A 22,597-nucleotide genomic window follows, 5' to 3' on the forward strand; every position below is an offset into this window, starting at 1 on the left:
TCGTCTATGAATGCTGCAAATAACCTCAGACATCTCAGCTCAGGAGCTGCTTTGAGTTCAGTTCACTTTATTTCCACAGAGTAGTTCGTTGTGACCACAACTCTGGAGCCTATACATCTGTGATTAAAACATAAAATAATACAAAAACACGTTCACCTCGAACCATAATTTATATTTCAGTGATTTTTATCATCATTATAATTTTACATTTATAATTGTCTTCATTTGTGCAAGTAATTTTCTGCCTGCATGTTTAGATGGATGCTTGCCTGACGGTAAATGTCCATCTAAACCTGCAGGTGGAAAATTACTATATAGAATAGTATATATTAATATTAGGGCTGTCAATCGATTACATTTTTTTTACTAATTAGTCACACTTTTTTTTTGCAATTAATCGCAATTAATTTTTTTTTTCTTAAGACTGAAGCATGTAATAATGGATATTTCAAAAACGTTAAATGGTAATTAATGTAAAAATCAACACAAAGAAACTATATTTACATTCAAACACTATTGTTTATTTTCTTTTTTATTATTAATTGGAACACAGATTCTCTCCTGAGAACAACATATTTCCAATAAACCATCAAGCCCTCAAAATTGACTGTTGGCTTGAAAGGCATATTTCTTACAGAAATAACAAAACACAGGCCTTTATGTTAAAGTGCCATTTGAATTTCAAAACTATCAAGGCCAATAAAAAAACTAAAATGTTTTCATTATTCCAGTGAATTGCAAAAAGATCCACAATAGGACTTGCAAATATGAAAACAATAACAGGGAAAGAACACAAACAATTGTACTCAATATATAATAATATTGCTGAGAGTTCAGAATATTAACTAGAAACAATTCGGCTTAGACCTTCTTTACATTCAGCCAGTTACTGAGACAGACCAGTCTGTATACATTATCAGGGGACAATGAAGCTCTCTTCTTTTGAATGATGTGACCTGAGAGCAAGAACAACCTCTCACAAGGCACTGTGGTTGCAGGGGTTGACAGATACTTGCGTGCAATGGGTGCCAGCCTGGCATGTGTTTCTTTTCTCTTCGCCCACCACTGTAGTGGACACTCCTCCATTAGTTAATGCTTTAGGTATCATTAACTTATTAATTAACAATATATTTATTACTAGGGCTGCCCCCGACCAAAGATATTCCTTGTCATTAGTAGTCGTTCGTATAAGTCATTAGTCGACTAGTTGTCACTGTAAATTACCCCATTGTACCACCTAGTGTCCAACCAGCAGTAATCCCGCCATTTGTCGGTTTCCTGTGGAGTTTTTTTTTTTTTTGGTCGACCAAGACTCTTCTCATCGATTAACATTTGGTCGACTATTAGGGGGCAGCCCTATTTATTACAGCATTTATTAAGCTTTTTTATTGTTAGCTAATAAAATTACAATTGTTCATTGTTAGTTATTGTTAGTTCATATTGCATTAACTAATGTTAACAAATACAAATTTAGATAAATTTTTTTCTATGACATTTACATTTACATGTCATAAATAACATTAACAAACATGAATATATACTGTAAAAGTGATGTTTATTGTTATTTCATGTTAACTAATGTCACTAATAATGGCACGATTGCAAAGTGTTACCGATAATTTTTTTTATTTATCTTTGTTACACTTGTGTTCCCAATCAATAATGTCCAGCCATTGGAAATTCATAAATTAATTAGACAAAAAAATACAGAAATATTAATTGTTCAGGAACGTCCCAGTCCTTTTAGATGAGCACATATGTGGATGTGTTTGCACACACACACACACACACACTGTTGAGTGCCTTTTGTGCATCGTCTTTCCACGTACACTCTTTAAGATGTACTCATTATATTATGATGTTTGGATTGTTTGAATCTGGATAGTCTGCTGTAAGTTACATTATGTCATTGTCTATGTTAAATGTATGTTTCAGAAAGTAATAAGGAAAAACATGACAAAAAGCCCATCCTGTTTATTCTATTTATGTGTGTCAGTGTGAATTTCAAACACTAATACTCACTGCAGTTTGGCCTCTGAGTGAAACTAATTCCCTCATTGCATTCTACTAATTGGGACCTTTCTAAAGATATATAACACATGGCTCATCTTTTTTATGGTTTTACCAACTTTGAATATAATTGTTGTGAAAGCAAATGTACAAATGGTGAGAACGAAACAGCATTAAAAAGCATTAATTTTAATTGTTCAGATCAAGCAAGAGTTTATTAATTTATTGTCATTTTTGTTTCACAGGGAGTGCCCTCCACTGGCTTGGTATAAGTTCAGTTCAAGTAATCCTATCAATAAAAATATATTTTTTCAAGAATATTTTCAAAAATAATCACTAAAAAGAAGTTGTTAAAAAGATCTAATGCAATATCTTGTGATAATATATGGAATTTGAGAGATTTATATATGATCTTAGTGGGCCAGTCTTTTTGATTTTGGGGTAAAATATCAACCAGGCATGTTCTTAACAGGTTCTGTGAAATTCACCCAAATATAGATCTTTATTATTCAATAACGACAGATCTGAAATATGTAAAAGCTCTACATTTTTATATACTTGTGCTATTCTGCCATAAAGCTTGTTTATTGAAGTGCTGTAGGCTAAAAATATGATTCTCTGTTCTCACTAGGTAGTGTACAATATTCAAATGGGACTGTTTTGAATGATGGTGATGATGATGTCATTAGAGCAAAGGGCATTTTTAGCTTTATGTCCAAAGATAAAGAGGGCAGAAGTCATGCATATATTCATCTCTCCTCGCAATGTCCTGTCACAATGGACATGATGTAGTGGCCAGGGCACTTGGGGTCGCGAAACCCGTCTGACCTTTGGGAAAGAAAGTAAGTGACGTTACACTTGGGTTTGAACGATCTAAAAGTATCTGTGTGTGTGTGTGTTTCCCACTTCCACATGGTCTGAAGCTCTCAAGAGAGCAATTCGTTTTTAGCATCATCTTTGGTTGTATGTGCAACCGTTATGGTATGTTGGCCAGGTTGGCTTTCTTTTGAGAAAGAAATTTGCATACCTCAAAGAAACTTTCTGCTAAATGTAAGGTGAAGTCAAAAAAGTTGTACAACCCCAGTTCCGAAAAAGTTGGGACAGTATGGAAAATGCTATTAAAACAAAAAGGACTGATTTGTAAATTATATTCACCATTTACTATATTGAAAGCAAAAAAAACTACACATTATATGATGCTTAACCTTGTGAATTTATTAATTTTTTCTTAAATGTACTGTAATTTCAAATCAGATGATTGCAACACGCTCCTAAAAAGTTGAGACGGGGGCAATTTAAGATTAATAACAATTTGAGTAGTTGAAATAACAAGGTGATGTAAAACAGAAGTTAAACAGGTGAGGCAATTGTCATAATACTGTATACTGTATAAGGAGCCTCCAAAAACAGCCTAGTCCTTCAAGAGCAAGGATCGTCCAAGACTTGTCAATTTGTTGACAGAAGCTTAAAACTACAGTGTCTGTATGGGCCAGGGGTGTGTCAGTGCCCATAGTATGGGTAACTCGCACATCTGTGAGAACAACATGAACGCCAACAGATATGTACAAATTTTGAGGCAACATATACTGCCATCCAGCACTGTCTTTTCCAGGGACGTCCGCTCGACTGTCCCAACTTTTTTGGAGTGTGTTGTAATCATCTGATTTGAAATGACTATATATTAAATTAAAAAAAAAAAAAAATAAATGAAATTCACAAGGAAAAACATTATATAATGTTTAGTTGTAGTGCTTGCAATATAGCAAAGGGTGAATATAATTTACAAATCACTCATATTTGTTTTTATTAGCATTTTTCATACTGTCCCAATTTTTTCAGAATTGGGGTACAACCCAATCTACAAGATCAAACACATAATCAACTCTTATCAGGCTCATTAAATACCTTATTCAGGGCATACTTCATGCCAGATGTGTTGTTGAGTACTTCCTCTTCCATATTTGATGGGCCGTGTCTATGTGATTTATTTGACTCGAAAATGAAAGGAGCAGACAGATCAGACAGCAAATCAGGAGTTGGCGAAGGAAAATCAGCAGAACTTGCTCTTAGATTTGAACTTACTCCCTGTCGCTGCTGGCTATTTTTCATGTGCTCTGCTTGATGCAGAGTTCAGACAAGAGCTCCCTCTTGACCTTGTTTGTTTGTCTTGGTTGATTATTCTTCTTCATCTGCTTCTCTCTTGTTTGCTATGTTCGCGACAGCAGCTGTCTCTTCCTGCCCTTAACAGTGAGGGGAGTGTCGACAAGCCCGCAGAGAGCAAAACGAGACACTAACACCAGCCCAACTGTTTTTGCAGGTTTCATCACCTCATTTGATGGACATCCAGACTGTTGTTGTTTATCTAGGTCTTTAAGGGGCCATTCACACAAAATGCGTTTCTCCCTCTGTTTGCATTTGTAAATAGTTTTTCTTTGTATACAAGCACTAGATAGACATCTTTGACCGCTGAGCCGCATCTCAATGTTTTTCAGCATCTTGTGCTGGATCGCAGTGGTTTTTAGATGCCGTGTCAGGTTACAAAGAACATCAACTTTTAAAAGTGTGTCTCGACACCTGCGTTTTGTTGTATTCATTGTGCTGCATCTAGCTTTTATTTAGTTCAAGTATGCTTTCAAACTGAACGGCCCCACAGCAACAGAATGTTTGACAGTCTGGTTTGTTCAGTTGTGTTTAGATGTGTGCCGTCCAGTACAATCCAGTACTACTAGTACTATTGACATTCTAAAATGTGCGTGCTTCGCAGGTTAATGTTCACTCTTTGCTGTTACTTAATAATGTCAGCCTCTCTCAAGTTAAGAAAAAGGACAAAAATGTGTGGTATTGTGTGGTTGGAAAGCGAGACTAAACTGTACAGTACCTTGAGTAGATAAAATCAGCAAGAATTGCTGAACAGTTAATAATTCAAATGAATTTTGAATTTACAAAAAATGGCACATTGACATTATGAGCCAACTACCCATTTAGTAGCTTTTTATTTTTTATATTTTAGACTTTTCTAATTTTGTGTCCCTTTGATGCCACTATACATCACACTTCTAATGTGGCATCAAATGTCTCATTCACTTCTTTAGAGACACTATGTAAATGGTAAATGGTCCACACTTGTATAGCACCTTTTTAACCTTAGTGGTATTCAAAGCGCTTTACACTGCTCTCATTCACAAATTCACACACACATTCACACACCAATGACGGCAGAGCTACCATGCAAGGTGCTAGCCTACCATTGGGAGCAACTTGGGGTTCAGTGTCTTGCCCAAGGACACTTCGTGGAGTCGTAGTGGGCTGGGAATCGAACCATCAACCCTGCGATTAGTGGACAACCCGCTCTACCACCTGAGCCATTTATTCTGGACAGTATTTGTCCTTCATGCAGTCTGCATTGTGAGGAATCCCTCACGGCTGTGATATTGATCTCTCAGCTTTCTTATTTGTTATATGTGTCTCAGCTCTGAACATTCTTATAACACCCACACCTCACCCTACTGCCATCGACCACAAGTCAATTCACCACACGGGCACTGTCGGTGCAGTCGGCGTACCTCAAGTCTCAGTGTTTGGCCCATTGTAATTATCTCTATATCCCATCCTCTTAGTTCAACCACCAGTTAGCTCCATGTTTTGATCCTGAAGGTCCTCAGGAGGGTTATCAAAATTTGATTCTCTGCTCAAACACTGGCTTAGGCTGCTTTCACCATGGGGAACGGCATTCCAATCAATAAGGGACTGAAACATATTCAAGCCTGCTGAGCTGACAGTGACCCTGTGCAGAAGCTGTAGGAGGCTTCTTTATGGCTCTTTTGATAGCCAATGTTTGGTTAGTTGTATGATTCAGTGTACTCAGTGATATTATGGTAAACGAAAACTAAAGTGAACACAAAGTAAATGCACTAAAGAAAACTAAATGCAATTAAAAATAAAAACATAATTGGACAAACTGAAATTAAACAAAAATTAATTTTCATAGCTCCAACAGTAAATAAAAATTAAAAATATTAAAATCAAAACAGTGAACACATGATTCTCACTAAACCTGTCAAGGAATTGTCCTGATCATATTTGACCCCAAATCAAAAAAAAAAAAAAAAAAAGAATAAATAAATAAATAAATATATATATATATTTAGCATACAGAAAATAAAGCCTACATTTAGGACCATAGTTTTTTTTTTTTTTTTTGCATTTTGTCTTTATTTTTGTGACAATTAAGTTCATTTAACCCCCAATTCTCATTACTACAACACATCTTTTTTTTTTTTTTTTCATGTTTCAGTAATTAGAATTGGGGGGTAAATGTGCAGAAATGTCATGAAAATAATGGCAAGTAAGTAAGGTTGAGAGCAGGCTTCACTCAGTGTATATAATGAATTTTAAGAGTGCTGGCCTAAAAGATAACATATAAAATAGACAAAGTGGCCGCACTATGCATATATAGTTCATTTTGCAGATATAGTTTGATTTGCAAAATAAACTATATATGCATAGTGCGGCCACTTTGTCTATTTTATGTGAAAATAATGGCACAATTAACACATTTTAATGGCCCTAAAATAGGCTTTAGATTTATTTATTTTTAAATTTTTATTTAAGAATAAATACGTTTCAGAACATTTACTTGACCGGTTTCGTAAAAAACACCCCAAAACAACTGAAAATGATGGCAAATTTAATGGATAATACAATTTAATAGAAATTAAAATTTTATTATAAATTTCAAAACTACTGTATATAAAAATCCAGAGTGTACTTAACTGAATTTAAAGTATTCATAAGCAACGTTGTACAGATTTTCTACTTTACTCTTTAAAGAAGGAATAACCCCTTAACCTACATAGAAAACCAATTTTATATATTTTTTTTGAGACAACTTCTGAGCCCATGCACAGTAATTGGGATCAATGCTGAGATTTCATGACCCAGGGTGATTTGTACCTCTGGGATGATGGATGTAAATCCACTGAGGTTAAAGCTGCACTATGTAAGATTTTTTGGTTAAAAATGAACAAATTGCCATTATTGATTAATAAGTACATAAACAATCAGTGTTCAAAACAATGTCCTTACCTTACCCCAATTCATTTCGGTAAGCCTTTAAAAACAATTAGTATTTTGAGCTGTCGAGTTGGATTTGGTGCGAAAACACTGGTTTATGTCATTCCACTTTGCGTCATGACGTCATGTCCGTAAACACAGGAAAGAAGTACCGGCTGTTACATGTTTCGGCTGAGGATGTTGTTCAGTTCAGTCAATCACACAGTTCAGGATGGCATTGATGCAGTCTGAATGGATGTTTATCTGTTATCCATTTGGCGATGTTGTTTACCTGCTATAATGCTTGGAGTATTTTGTCTGATAGGATCATGTTTTTATGAATCGAACATTACCCGTGTGTTTACCGATCGCAATGGGGAAGTTACTGTGCATGTATACTAATACGTATGAGTTCTGAAATGTACTTCTTGTACATATTATTTTCATGTTTAATCAAGTATATTTTATTCCCATTATTGCTCTTTTATGTTTTTAGTTTACAGTGTTATTAGGCCTACAGTTTCACCTGCTTTATCAACTGTCCTGTTCATTTTTGAGTTTTTTGTTTTAGTCACAGTTTTAGTCTTTTGATGAAAATGCCCTTTAAAAATAGTCATTATTTTGTAATGTTATTTTCATAAATTTTAGTCCATTTTATAAAAATGACATAACATTTTAGTCTTGATGATGACGTGCAAAATGGACAAAACAGTGTCAAACTGTAACGGACCAAACATTAACCAAATATTCAAATATTTATAAAAATAATTATAAACATTTTCTAATGTAAACGTTTACCAAACATACAGTAAAAATGTACATATGCCTAATGTCCTTGTTGTGAAAAACTTGAGGTCCTGAGATAATAATGAATAGACTGAAGTATTAGCTACTTTTTAGAAGTTTGCCTGCTGTACTCTGAATTCTTTATGCTTTAGAGACTTATTCATTTCCGTGAAAGGATATTACATTGCGTGTAGCGTGTTTCTTATGGAAACGGTGTATTCACAATGCATGTTACACAAAGCAAATTACGCATATTCTGACTAGCATATCATTTCATTAAAGTCCACATGTTCATTTGTTTAGTTGTGCAGATGTAAGTTGTTCCATAAATGTTATGGATATTGATGAATCTCACGTATAAATTGGATGTGTTTGAATGAGGTATTTACCCTGTTTTAAAGCAGTTCATTTTGCCCATGTTAGCACGTTCAACACCGCTCAAGAAAGATCCCCAATATATTGGATTAATGGATTAGAAGAATCCATATCTAATATCTTCTTCTATTTGCAGATTCTCAAGATGTTTCTTCTTCTGTTTATATCTTGAAGTATAATTTTTATCAACATATGTTCATCAACGGTATTCTTTAATAAAATGATTTAATAATCTTCTTGATGCGCCTTTTTCGTCTCGTCTTCATTACCATTGTCTAAATCAAAAAAACCTTTCGTCAGTTAACATTTTCATCATTGATTTTGTTGACAAGATTGATAATGTATAAATAATGAAGTCTTACACTGAACTCGAATCAGCTGTATAACGAGATTCACCTCTTAAATTGATAATACAATGCAAACACTTGAATAATTATTAAAATATACTTGTAACTGGTGGTGATTCGGGAGAGTCTCCTGTTCTCTATGTAAAAGCACTTTAGTGTAGTGTCAGAAAAGTGTACAATTCATTCATTCATTCATTCATTCAAAATATGTCAATAAGAGTGTTGTTTGTCTTCTTCAAAGCAAGTAATGTTTCATTTTTAAATGTTTAATTGTATAACATAATTTTATCAACATGAAAATAGCACGTTATGACTCAGGATCTGTATAACTTCCAGTCATGATCACACACAGGCAATGTCAAATCATGAGATTCATCCGTCCGATCAGTTGTATCTAAACACGACTGACGTAATGTATTCTTCCGCAAATTGCTTGCAGTTTTACATTTCAACCACAGATGTCGCTAGAGAGTTCAAAGTTATGTAGTGCAACTTTAAACTGGCTCTTGGTGTTACTAACAGCTTACAGTTAATTAACTTGCGTCATCAGTCTTCGTTTTGCCTGTATATCAATGCTGAGGTCAAGGCCTGCTTTCTGAAATAATGGTTACGTGAGTTGCTTTGAATTAGATGTCATCGTAATGTCCTCCCATTTGCTTGATTTTCTTTGTTTCTCTATCCATCTCCCTCCCTTCCTCTTTCTCTGTCCTCCCTCCATCTCCTCCTGCCCTCCTCTCTGGCACACACCCACTGTAATGGATAGAGAACCTCAGAATGACTGGAATTAAGGGCCCTGACCTTTAGTGGGTGATGATTACCCCCTTGCATGTATGGGCAGAAATCCCACAAGGCAGTGATGAACCATGTGTACTGTAACCCTCTAAAATATTGTTTTTGATCTCTGGATTTCTTATCAAAGCCACAGTACAGTATACTTTAGTATAGTGCAATAAAGCTAATTATATTTAGGCTACCTACCAAATACTAACCTTTGGTAATATGATATTACCATGGTATTTTGATATTAAAGGAATAGTTCACCAAAAATTTTAATTCTCTCATCATTTACTCACCCTCATGCCATCCCAGATGTGTATGACTTTCTTTCATCTGCTAAACTCAAATTAAGATTTTTAGAATAATATTTCAGCACTTTTGTTCCATACAAATGGGTGCCAAAATGTTGATGCTCCAAAAATCACAGAAATCAGAATAAAAGTAATCCATAAGACTCCAGTGGTTAAATCAATGTCTTCAGAAGTGATATGATAGGTGAGGGGGAGAAACAGAATAATACATGTCTTTTTTTACTATAAATTATCCTCCCTGCCCAGTCAATCTTCGCTTTTTTGTGTCAATCTTCTTTTTGTTTTTGGTGATTCACATTCTTCATGAATATCGCCCCCTACTGGACAGGGAGAAGAATTTCTAGCAAAAAACTAACTGAAAATGGTGATATCAGAGTCTTTTAACATCAGATGCCATTTCTTCCGGTCTTTAGCAAGCACAGCACACACACCCTGCTGCTGCTCCAAAAAAACATTCCTCCATGTCAAAAGACGAATTCCAACGATTGGGTTCGTCATGTATCAATTTATGTCCTGGGAAGGACAGCTCTTCCTGCTTTTTAGCCAGCTGGCGTGAAAGTTTTGGTGATCTGGTGAAGGAAGATATTGTTTTTCGAAGCCTTGACAGTGCTGCGGACACCCTGTTTTTTTCAATTGCTTTGTTTACAGCAAGGTGGAGATTGTGCCCAAAACAAGGAATCCACGTGTACTCCTGAAAGGCTTTCTTGTTGTTTGAGGCATTATCTGTTGTGATGCCTGCTATCCTTGCAATGTCCAACTTCCATTCTTCAATTTTTTCCTCAAAGGCCTCCATCAAACTCTCAGCTGTGTGATCTGTATTTAGTCCACAACAGCCTAGACACCAGGACTGCAACTCCCAAGATTCAGTTATGTACTTGAGTTACAGACATGAAAGTGTCTACAGCTCTACTTGTCCACAGATCAGTTGTACAACTGTAGAATGGTTTGTGTCTGAGATGATAATTTATGAGGTCTTTGGTTTCAGTATAGATGTGAGGTATCTCGGTGTACATGAAATCATTTCTACTTGGCAGCTGATACTTGGGGTTAACTGTTTAAGCATTTGCTGGAATCCACTTTTTTCAGCTGTATAGACAGGAACTATAACTTGCTTCGGCTGAATTTTTGTCTTATTTGACTTACCGATGAAAAGCTTCAGCAACTGTTGGCTGTGTATATGCTTCCTGGAGACATTCATGCTCAACATGCTCTCCCTCAGACTGATTTTGTAAAAAGATAAGAGATTTTAGAGAGAAATAAATGTAATGTTTAATTACAAAAGTTCTGTATTTAAGAGAAAATGCCATAGAGTATAATACCAAATTATCATTATCATAATACTATACATAGTCAATTATGATAACAACAGAACATGACAATACAATTACAATGCATGTAAAGGCAATGCTGTGTGTATGTGTGTGGACTGAGTGTTGTAGACATTAAGCAAACTCAGCAGATGACTTGGAGATCATTTGTAGAGCTCAAAAAGAAAAATCTTGAACATCATTTGCAAGAAGTAGAAAGAGTGAAAATGCTCCATGGGGTTTTTAAAGGTTTGGTCGTGCTACTTTACAAACGCTGTTAAACGTAAATATACTTCCCAAATCCCAACTGACAAATTTCGGAAACTATGTCATCTAAAAGCCTCCTGTAAAATTAGTAAACCCTGTTGTGCTCTCGTTTCGTATGCCCCAGTATTATGTATTGCATAGCAGTAGGTTAGCTATAAAGACAAGTAGGGATTTGTGACATTGCTAGCTGAAGCCGAACGTATGCTGCAAACCATAAAGTAGCCTACATAAACGGTAGTCTCTCTCTCTCTCTCTCTCTCTCTCTCTCTCTCTCTCTGCTATTGACATAAAACATTCATAATGCTGGAGTACTGGTATTTTTGACATTAATATAAATACCAAATTCAAATATAATTGTATTTACATGATGCTTCCAGGTAATGGTCCATGTTCAAAAAATATGGTAATGTTTTGCTATCATGTGTGAAGAACCGAGTGATTCAAAGGGTCTAACAGGCATGTGGATTGTAAAGATTGTGTGAAGGACTGGTTTACTATGTTGCTTTGCACTCCCATAGACTCCAGTTATCATTCTTCTGTTGCCATTTATTTAAAAATGTTATTAAATGTATTTTTTTATTTTATTTTTTCAATTATGAATATGACAAATCTTAACATTCTTCTGTGCAGTTCTGTCTTCTACCTGCGCTAAAAATCCTTTCTCTTATCTGTATTTGGCTTCTGCATTAGTTTGGGGAATAGTACAGTCCTGGGAGTGTCTAGTCTACATGCACTGTACACTTGATGTTTGTTTATGTACTGTTTACCAATGAATTTTACCAGTTAAGTTGCTTCTATCATATCACTAATTCCACATAAATTATGCACACTTTTGTTTTCGAAATGTGTCCCATCTTAAAAGTCCTGGGGGCCTATACAGTATATCACCAAAACTTTATATTCTACACACAGTATGCACAATAACAACAGTAATTAATGCATTGCTTATTTCAGTTTCTTGGTTTTCACTGTCTCTCTCTCTCTCTCTCTTTCCTCACAGAATCTGTTGGTGAATCACGGATAAAGATCTGTACTGCTCTTCAGCAGGGCTGCCATCTTACCTGTCACTCTGGTTCATCTGTGTGGTGGGTTTTACGGGCCGCTGCATCTTCAGCCTTTCCATCCAATTACCATCTGATCCCTGGGCTCTGAGTCGCACTACATTATAGTGAACAAGCTATATTGTACAGGCCGCTATTACTTTTTTCCATTATCTGTAATAGCACTGACAATGGGATCGCAGAAATGCAAGGCTTGATTTTTATATTACACTCGGGAAGTCCTGATGCTTTTAATTGTCAGGGTTTTATTTATGAATTGTATTTCATCAAAACCATATCTTCATAAACGGATAACTGGACAAAGTTGGTCATGCTTCTGTATTTTTATTCCTTTTTATATATGACTAATATTGAACTCAATATCAGACATTCATGAATGCATTTTTGCTTCTGTCTGCACAGTTTTTTAATGGTTTATCTATGTAAACATGCACTAGACAGACATCTTTGACCGTTGCACCGCTTATCTTTTATTCTTTTTGCGTCTCGTGCTGGAGCACCACATTTTAAGATCAAGTGTCAAGTTAAAATAACTTTTAAAAAATCTTGAGAGACTCCTACATTTTGTTTGATTTGTTGCACTGTATCTAGCTTTGTTTAACCAAGAACCCATAAGAATGTCTGAAACTGAATCGGTTAGTCTTTTCATTTCAGCATTTTTACACATTAAAAAAACTCCTAATATCAATGGATAAAGGAATAGATTACCCATAATGGTACATCCTGTCAATGTTGCTTTTATCTGTTATAACATATATCTGTTATAACATAAATTGAGAAATTATGAAGAATATTCACACAACTCTTTTCCATACAATAAAAGTTCATAATGACCATGTCGGTCAAGCTCTTAAAAGCATGAAAAAGAAAAGAAAAAAAAAACGTAAAACATATAAAAGAACTATAAAAGCAGTTCATATGACTTGGGTGCTATATTCCAAGTCTTCTGAAGCTATAGGATAGCTTTATATGAGGAATCGCCCTAAATTTGAGATATTCACTGTAAATCTTGCCCTCTGTTGTATAGCTTTCGATCAAATATGCCACATTTTGTCAGCCTACAAGTCAATGACATCATCAGGTTACTCATGTCAGCTTAGAAGTCGGTGTTATCATCAAACGTCATTGGTTTTCATGCATCTTGTGATTTGTTTTTGAAGTTTGACAGATGTGGCCACTGTGAATTATCGTTGTACATTATGGAATAGAGCCATGTAAAGATTCTTTAGAAATTCTCCTATATCAGGAAAATAACTGCTAATGAGCTTTGAATGAAATTAGGATGAGTAAATAATGACAGAATTTTCATTTTTGGATTGTATGCCTTTAATCAAATTAATTTGACATGTCTGAACATTTAAAGAGTACAAATGTTGTGTCTGATTGAGTGCAACCTATTCTTGTAGCGAGAAGACAGACGAAGACATGATTGATCTGCGAGTAGTGACACCGTTTCGGTGTCATACATGTACACACTACCTCAATTTGTTGCTTTTGACGTGGTTGTGTCTCCCATGTGAGCTCAGGCAATTGTGGTGAGATGGCATCACACACACACAACCTTCAATTATCAACCTGACACACACTGCATCTCTACACTCAGTTCAGATGCGCACACATGCTTCATGTCAGCATACACACACCCTTCTGTCAGGCCTAATAAGGTTCTCAATCCATTCTAGCAGGATTGACTAGGGAATTACCTTGTTAAGGATACAGCAAGAGTCGAGGCAGGTTGCCTTTGCTGAATTTGTGTACGTGTGGGTGGTCTGTCATCATACAGTGTGGAGGGCAAGTAGTGATTTGTTGTTGTGGGGCAACTGATTCTGAATCTGAGACATTCACAACCCATTTTGCTTTTGCAATTTGTTGCATTTCTGAGTGAAACCTAATATTCATTGCGATACATTTTTGGAAAATTATTGGATTGTAAAAACGGTCATTCAGCTTAACCTCTCCTTTTGAGTTCTATGGAAGAAAGAACATCACACATGTTGACAGAATTTACAATTTTTTTAAGTATTCTTTAAGTATGATATAATCAGTAGGTAATAAGACAAGTGTGTGAGTTGAGTTTGTGTGATCCCATGGCACACCTTTAGTACAGGCTCTTCAGACAGCGAACACACAGTCAGCAGAAGTGCCGTATGTGTTGTGGTGAGGACAAGATGGTAGGCGATAACAGGAGCGAGGAATGAGGGCAAAGGTTAATACAGTAAGTGCTCCATCATACACCGATGAGGTCTGCCAGATCAGCCATACACGGTTAACATTAGAGAGAGAGAGAGAGAGAGAGAGAGCACAGCTGGGCTTCCCTCTGTACACTAGATATGCACTGAACATCGGCAATACAAGGTGCAAATAAAAGGGATAGTTCACCCACAAATGAAAATTGTGTCTTTATCTATTCCCCCTTATGTCAATTAAAGTATGGATGTTAATTTAGCAAGATGTCCAGAAGCTGCTCTTTTCTAAACAATAGAAGTATGATTGTGGGTGTCAAGCTCCAAAAAAGACAATAAATAAATAAATGGCTATGAAATTAAAATAACTGTAGTACATATAGCTTTTTAAATATTTTTTATTACACGGCTCTCTAGAAAACCTGATTCTGTTTAGTCAGTGGCGCCATCTAGCTGTCTGATCAGCTCATCCAGGTATCTGGGCCATCTTTACTAATTTTCAGATCACTGCGCAGTCTCTACAAGTAAGCTAATAAAATAATTTCAACTCGTGCATGTTTCATGTGCATTTATTTATTTAATAATTACACTGAATACCATTAATTACCATTTTACCATAAAATAAACACCAACAGAACTCCGATGCAAATCCGAGGTGGCTTTCCAGATTTCTTCTCACACAATTCCATACTTTCAATACAAATCAATATTTTATGTCCTTGTATATCTATTTGGTTATTAGCCATGTAATAAGCAGGATAACGTACAGTCAGCCGGTTGTTAACTGCTAAATAAACCCCTTCAGGGTGATACAAGTCCCCTCTGCTTTGGTTTATTTTGCGATAACAACTGGCTGAAATGTACATGATCCCTTACTAAGCATTCTGAAGGCACGTGATTGCTTTGTATGAGGAACTTACCATAATTTAAAAGGGTTAAAAGTAGTGTGACATCACAATGAGGAAGAAATAGACAATGAGTCATTTTGGCAGCTTGGTTTCAATAAATGCTCTTTTTTTGCAGTGTGGAAGAAGGTTTGAGTTCTAAGCCTAACAGTATGTTTTTATAGTACAATATTCTCTTACATGTCAAAAGATCAAGGAAAATGTCTGTGAACAAATGTATTTACTCGTTCCACATTTATTTATGATGTACTGTATGTCGATTACCTGTAATACGCTTCCTTTTTCTTTTCTTTCATGGTGTGCAACCGTGATTTTCCTATTAAAATCGTGGTTTAGGTTTAAAGGTCACATTTACATTTGCACAGTGAAATTTCAAGAGCAAAATACAGTCATCCTAATGAGAATCCAGGCTATTGTGTATTCCATGCGATGGCATTCGGTGGTGAGAAATTTTCCTTATGAAGTTCATGTGGAGTTTAATTAGGTGAACTTTGACGCTGTGTCCACCAATATGAAGTTGCTTATTTTAGCTGTTACCTCTGTGTGGGCAGTGATTCGTAAACAGCTACACTGAATATAAAATTGCAGCATTAAACTATTTTGTATTTATTTTTTGCTGGTTTCACGCATGCTCAACATCAGCACATGCCTTCTTCATCGGTGGAATTTCGCCGTGCAAAGGTAGTAAATGTGATCGAGCCTTTAGGGTTTGGGTAAGGGGCTAGACATTTTTGTACGAGCCAAGTCATATGATTTATTACGATTTTGCCATTTCATACTTTTATTATGACTTGTTTGGAGACCAGGTTGGATAATCGGCATAACACAGAAATGGAAATGGATGTAGAAGCCTCTGAAGAAGCCACATTTCACATAACAATATATGGACCCAGCTAATGACGCCAGATGCCGCGACAGAATATTCATTTTTGTCATTGTTCGCAAAATCTTGCTTTCCTAGGTTTTGTGGGTGAGTAGATGTTGACATAATTGTCATTTTGGGCTGATCCCTTGAGAGTATGGCAAAACATGGTACTTCCCTTAAGTTTGCAGGCTTCAGTTATAAGAAATTAAATTATAGTATTTCTATCTACTGATCAACTGTGGCCACCTCACAGTCTCTGTTAATCCACTCTCTCTCCCTCTCCTCACTTCCTGCCGGCTCAATCTCCATCCTTCTCAACCATGTGCCCCTGACATTTGGATTGTGCTAACGGCCAGCCTCTTTGGGCAAACACAGTCTGGCTGAGTTTGTTGAGAGCATTGTTATTATCATCATGTGTGCGCCATCCCCATGCTGCTCTCCCTCCTCCAGGGCCCGACCTGCATGGGCGCACATGGGTTCCCTGCACTGGAGCAGCAGCACAATGATTTAGAGAAATATATAAACACACCTACCTGACATTACATTACCATGGACATGCAGCCTGTCTCTCACACTCTCATACACACTTTCGCAGCTGACATTTATTTTCAAATACCATGACACTCTTCCACTTTTATTAGATCCCTTCACTGTGCAAAGATGAGAGTAATTAGAGAGGAACAGCCCCGCTCACTTCCGTCCCTTTTTTTATTGCTTTCTGTGAAAGTGAGAGAACTAGTGGCATATGATGCCATAATATGCCCCCACAGGAGAGCAGCTGAGACTGTGTGGTTTTAGAAGGGGGGGATGCATCTCACACTGAATGGTGTAAGGTTGGCACTGTTGAGGATTACAATTGCCAGGTTTCTGGTTTCTTCAATCCAATTGTGATATGAATGGCAACTTCAGCCTCAACTCCTAATCAAAAGTAGATTTTTGGAGAGTTGATGTTGGATTACCTCATGTTACCTGTTTGCTCTGTTTGGGAAATATTGTGCCCAATTGGCAACTAAAGGTATAGTTCATAAAAAAAAAAAAAAAAAAGAAAGAAAGAAAGAAAATACTGCCACTCCAAACCCAGTATGACTTTTTCTTCTGTAGGGATATTTTAATGTTTTTCTTCTTCACAAGGTTTACTTAAAAACCTTAATAGTGTAAGGTAAATAGTAAATAGGTAAATAGTGACTCCAGTCTGTCAAGCTTGATAAAGGACAGTAAAAGCAAACGATACGACTCGGGCACAATATTCCAGCTCTAAAACCATTTGGAATGAACTGAGCAAAATTTAAGGCATTATTAATTCTCAAATCAAATAAATAATAAAGAGCTGAAATCAAATATATGGTGGCTTTGTCGATTTTATCAACCCTCATTGGTTTTTCTAACATGACATTTGGTCAAGCGACACAATGAGAACCAATGTGATTTCACAATTTAACATTTCATTTTATACATCACAATTTTATATATCGGCCATCAGCCACCCTGATCTCATTGATATTGGCAACGACCATTAAAAAAAACACAGTATATTAATCAACCACTGATGTGCTGTATGAGTATTGGAGATAACAAGTAACAACTAATGCTTGTTACGGAATCAGATTACATTTTAAAAGTAACCAGTTATTGCATTACTTTTTGAATTTGCACCATAATTACTTTTCAAATAAGTAAATAAGTTACTTTTCTTTGTAGTCTGTGTATTTACTGGCAAATACATTAGAAAACCATTCAAACACAGCCATGTAAGCTTATGCCACGTCATAATGGGCAAAAACTTGCATTCAATCCAACTTTTCCAATGGTGGCCCTGTACTGTCTACAAATTTTCTGTAAAGATTTGAGGGGCCGTTTAGACTGAAAGCATTCCTATGCTCTTATCGCAGTGCAAAAAAAAAAACAGAACACTGGTGTCTCTGTATGCATTTTTAGCATTTAGCGCATTTAGCAGCAGTTGTTTACATATGGTTTGTGGTTATCTATCAAGACCTGTTGCTGTTATTTCCCAATAAAGGCATAAGCTGTTGTCAGTACATAGTAGCAGAAAAGAATTACAGACAACTGCAGCACTCTTTCCAAATTAACTCAGCATTTTAGATATCTGTAAGCGCCTCATTTTAGTTCTCAACCCAATAAGTCACAGGTTGGTAGTTTAAATGCCTGCCTGTTCCAATGATATCAGAGCAGTCCAAAGATGGGCCTGTTAAATGGGCATTGCTTCTAATGCCCCTCTTATTGCCTTCATCACCATGCTACAGTGCCTTTATTTGCTCTGCTAAACTTCCTCATGTTCTTTTAATGGCAGCAGAATTGATTATTAACTGCTGTGACTATTCAAGGCACACCAGAGCTCAGGTATGGAGGCTTTTCCGAACTTTACTGTAGATTCTTGGGCACGTGGTAAGAGCCAAAGTGTCAGTGTGCATACACTGTAATAACTTATAATGAGTTTTAATAGTCTAGTGGTTAAATATCTGTACTGGAAACTGAAAGGTTGCAGGTTCAAATCCTGGAAGAGGCAACACATGAACTATCACCATTGTGTCCATGATCAACACATTTAGTCAACATAAGAACATTAGTAGCACATTTTTATTTCTGTTATTGTGACATATTTCCAAGAGAAATGGAATATTCAATGAGAAAAAAACATTTAGGGTGGGACTTGATTTTATCAATCGATAATTCATTGGATAGTGGTTGCTCCATCACAGAATGGACCCAGACCAGAATGTGAGTTTGCAGTCGATTGCGGAAGACAACTCTCCTCTTGGTCCAGGAACACCACTGGCACCCACTATTAAGGAGGCTTTTTGACCAATATAGAAGCTGTAATGGACGACACTGTAAAAGGTTAAGTTCAACCAAGAGAACATCTTGACGAACCCCAATGGTAAGGATTCATTTTCTTATGCATATTTTTTTGCTATTATTGCTGTTACCTTTACATACAGTACTTTTCCTGTAAAGAAGTAAACTATGCAACCTTAAGTCTGAACTTTATAAAAGCAATAAATTCAGCCCCGCATTTATGTCCTATGGCACAAAATGTAATAGGATGTTTGACAGTCAGGTTTCAATTAGCGTGACTGCACGTCTTGTATCTTGTAATAGGAAATCTGAGGCTGCTGTGTGGAGAATAGCTCCAGTGGTCTCTGCTGCATCTTAATAAATATGTTTATATATGCCAGGAATACAGGTTTCCACAGCAACAGAGTAACCGCGGAGACGAGCTAGAAGGCTTCACGTTAGAAAATGACATCTTTGCATCCTGACGTGTCCGCATTGATCCCGTGTCATACCCAATTAGAGTGCGTGCTGTCATACAGGCGCGTGCTATTCAGCGCGAGAGTGCCTCTCAAACAACCGCGTGTATGAGGTGTGAAGAGGCGTTAATGAATAACCCGCGCGTTTCCCGCCTTTCCATATACTGTTCCTGTTTACCTCAGCGACAAAATCACTAGTCACTGCACTTAGGACTTGAATTCAGAATCGTTGCTTTGTGATACTTTGATTGACAGTGTGTAACACTACAGAATATTTCAGTACTGGTGAACAGAAATTTCCTTCTACTCAATTTCAACAAAACAGAGGTACTAATTATTGGACCAAAAACCCCTAAAAAATAAGCCGCTAAAATATAATTTGACTCTCGGTGCATGTACTGTTATGTCGTCTTCTACAGCGAAGAACTTGGGTGTTATATTTGATACCAATCTTTCCTTTGAAAATCAAATTTCTAGTGTTTGTAGAGCAGCATTCTTAGTTAGGACATGCAAGTTAGGACACATGCTCTCTGTTGCTGATGCCGAAAATCTAATTAATTGGTTCATGACCTCAAGACTAGATTATTGTAATGCATTACTGGGAGGATGTCCAGCAAGTTCAATAAATAAACTTCATTTGGTTCAAAATGCAGCTGCTGACTAGAACCAAGAAATATGATCATATTTTCTGATCGTTACATTGGCTACCTGTTAAATTTCGTATAACTTTTTCAATTCTGTTAACTACGTACAAAGCTTTGAATGGTCTAGCTCCACAGTACTTTCTAGTACAAGTGACCTTCTGACTCGCTATATTCTATCACATTAATTACGATCGCAAAATTCTGGCCTGTTAATAGTTCCTAGAATATCAAAAACCACAAAAGGAGGTAGATCCTTTTCATACTTGGCTTCTAAACTATGGAACCGTCTCCCTAACACTATTCGGGATGCAGACACACTCACTCGTTGACTCATCAATTTAGCTAAGCATGCACCTAATCCTTCAACTCACAATTAGGCTACTTTAGTTAGGTCTGCCGGAACCAGAAACATTTATCATGATCTATAACTCTTCAATAAATGTAATGGCATCTACGATAATATTATTCTATTTGTTTCCATGTCTCAAATCCCGAGGTTACCAGAGCTGGACAGATCCAGCTCCATTCCTGCTTGGTGTTGGACTCCACTGCTACATGTCGCTGAGAGATGATGACAAACTACAGCTGGTGCTAGCCAGACATTACTCCAGTCTTTTGACTTCAGAGGATGAAATGATGCCAACTCCAACTGTAAGACATCAGATACTTCATATGCCACTGCCTGAATCTTGGATTTAGGATGAACCCCACCGAACCTCAACGAAAAGACCTGCAGATTGAACTGAGATGCACCTCATCATTTATCTCTGCCTGCATCACCTTTGTCTATTGATGGAATACACTCTTATAATGGAATAAATAGACTATAATTCAATTGCCACAAAAGCCTTTATCAGCCCACTAACAAATGACAATGCATCAATGTAAACTCCTGCAGTTAATCCAGGATGGACTTCAGAGACATTAGCCATGTAATCTTACAGTTCATACAAAATCTTTTTTTTTTAAACACTGGTCCTTAACACTTACATAATTTAAAATTTTTAAACCATGACTTGCACTGCACTCAAATAACTAATATTGGCATTATATTCATGCTGGTTAGCCAGAGGGGAACTGGCTCCCACAGTGAGCCTGGTTTCTTCCAAGGCTATTTTTCTCCATTAACCAACATCTTATGAATTTAAAAAAAAAAATGTTTTTTGTTAATGCAGGATTTCCTGTAAAGCTGCTTTGAAACGAGGTGTGTTGTTAAAAGGGCTATACAAATACAACTTGACTAGTGGAGACCCGGGCTAGTTGTTGTCACACGTTTTACTCCAGCCTTTACATCTATAAATCTATCGCACATTTCCATTGTTTCCATTGCCCAGTACAAAAGAATTATGACTAAATACAAGTTAAAGAATAGTAGACCCAAAAATTATTACTCATAATTTATTCACCCTGCCGTCTCAAACTCATATGACTATTTTCTTTCGCGGAACACAAAGGCAATTCAATGAAGATATGATATCTGTTGGTCCAAAGAATGTAAGTGAATGTTACCAAATTTTCAAACTCCAGTGGTTTTCTTCTGAAGCGATCCAATTGGTTTTGGGTGAGAACAGACCAAGATATAACTCCTTTTTCCACTATAAATCTTGACATCTGCAGTGTCCTTAGCAATCATGATTTCAAGCTTGATTACACTTCCTAGCACCATTTAGCGCTCTGTGGATGCATCAAGCCCTGCTCGACCTGCTCCGAGCAGGATTCGAACCACTGTTCGTCAGCATGGAGGCAGGTGCGCTAATGACCTACAGTGAGTGAGGTTTGCACATACAGCACAGCTATCATGTACCATCTGGCTCCCGTTATACTCAGAAGTGTAATCGAGCTTGAAATCATGATCATGCCCAGGGTAATTGCAAAATGTACAGTGAAAAAGCAGTTATATTTTGGTCTCACCCAATAACAATTAGATTGCTTCAGAAGAATTAAACCACTGGTGTCATATGGATTACTTTTATGCATCCTTTATATGCTTTTTGGAGCTTGAAAATTTGGTCACCATTCATTTGCATTGCTTGAACAAACAGTAAATGAGTAAAAAGTGAGTAAATGTTGAGAGAATTACCATTTTTGTGTGAAATATTCCTTTTTGTGACAACATGTCACAACTATTAAGAAGCACAAAACAATTAATGGGACAGCAGTATTGTATTAGGTAACACAAAAATATCAAACCATTATTTTGGCCAACAGATATTGTAATTTACAAACTCAATCATATTACAACATTTAAAGAATTACTGAGATATTACTCTTGTGTGACGTCTAACCCCGTTCTCCCCAACATCATATTTGTCTTTCATTGTGACATGAAAATAATCAATACTTCCTCAGATCTTATCCTTAATCCCAGTTCAAAACTTTGTGGGTTATTTTTCATGTTGCATGTCTGATTCGGTAGATTTATAATCATTTGTCTGAGA

General features: G+C 36.5%; 1 protein-coding gene across 2 annotated transcripts in view; it reads left to right on the forward strand.

Moving 5' to 3' along the window:
• LOC127628850 (MICOS complex subunit mic25a-like) overlaps nucleotides 1-15,011 on the forward strand; it is a 91,410-nt gene extending 76,399 nt beyond the window's left edge. For both annotated transcript variants that reach the window (XM_052105788.1, XM_052105789.1), the window contains one exon: nucleotides 12,233-15,011. In XM_052105788.1, the coding sequence (XP_051961748.1) occupies nucleotides 12,233-12,256 (24 nt within the window). In that variant the 3' untranslated portion in view covers nucleotides 12,257-15,011. The remainder of the gene's footprint in view (nucleotides 1-12,232) is intronic.
• Nucleotides 15,012-22,597: the final 7,586 nt, after the last annotated feature.

This window comes from Xyrauchen texanus, chromosome 35 (genome assembly GCF_025860055.1).
Source record: "Xyrauchen texanus isolate HMW12.3.18 chromosome 35, RBS_HiC_50CHRs, whole genome shotgun sequence".
NCBI lineage: Eukaryota > Metazoa > Chordata > Actinopteri > Cypriniformes > Catostomidae > Xyrauchen > Xyrauchen texanus.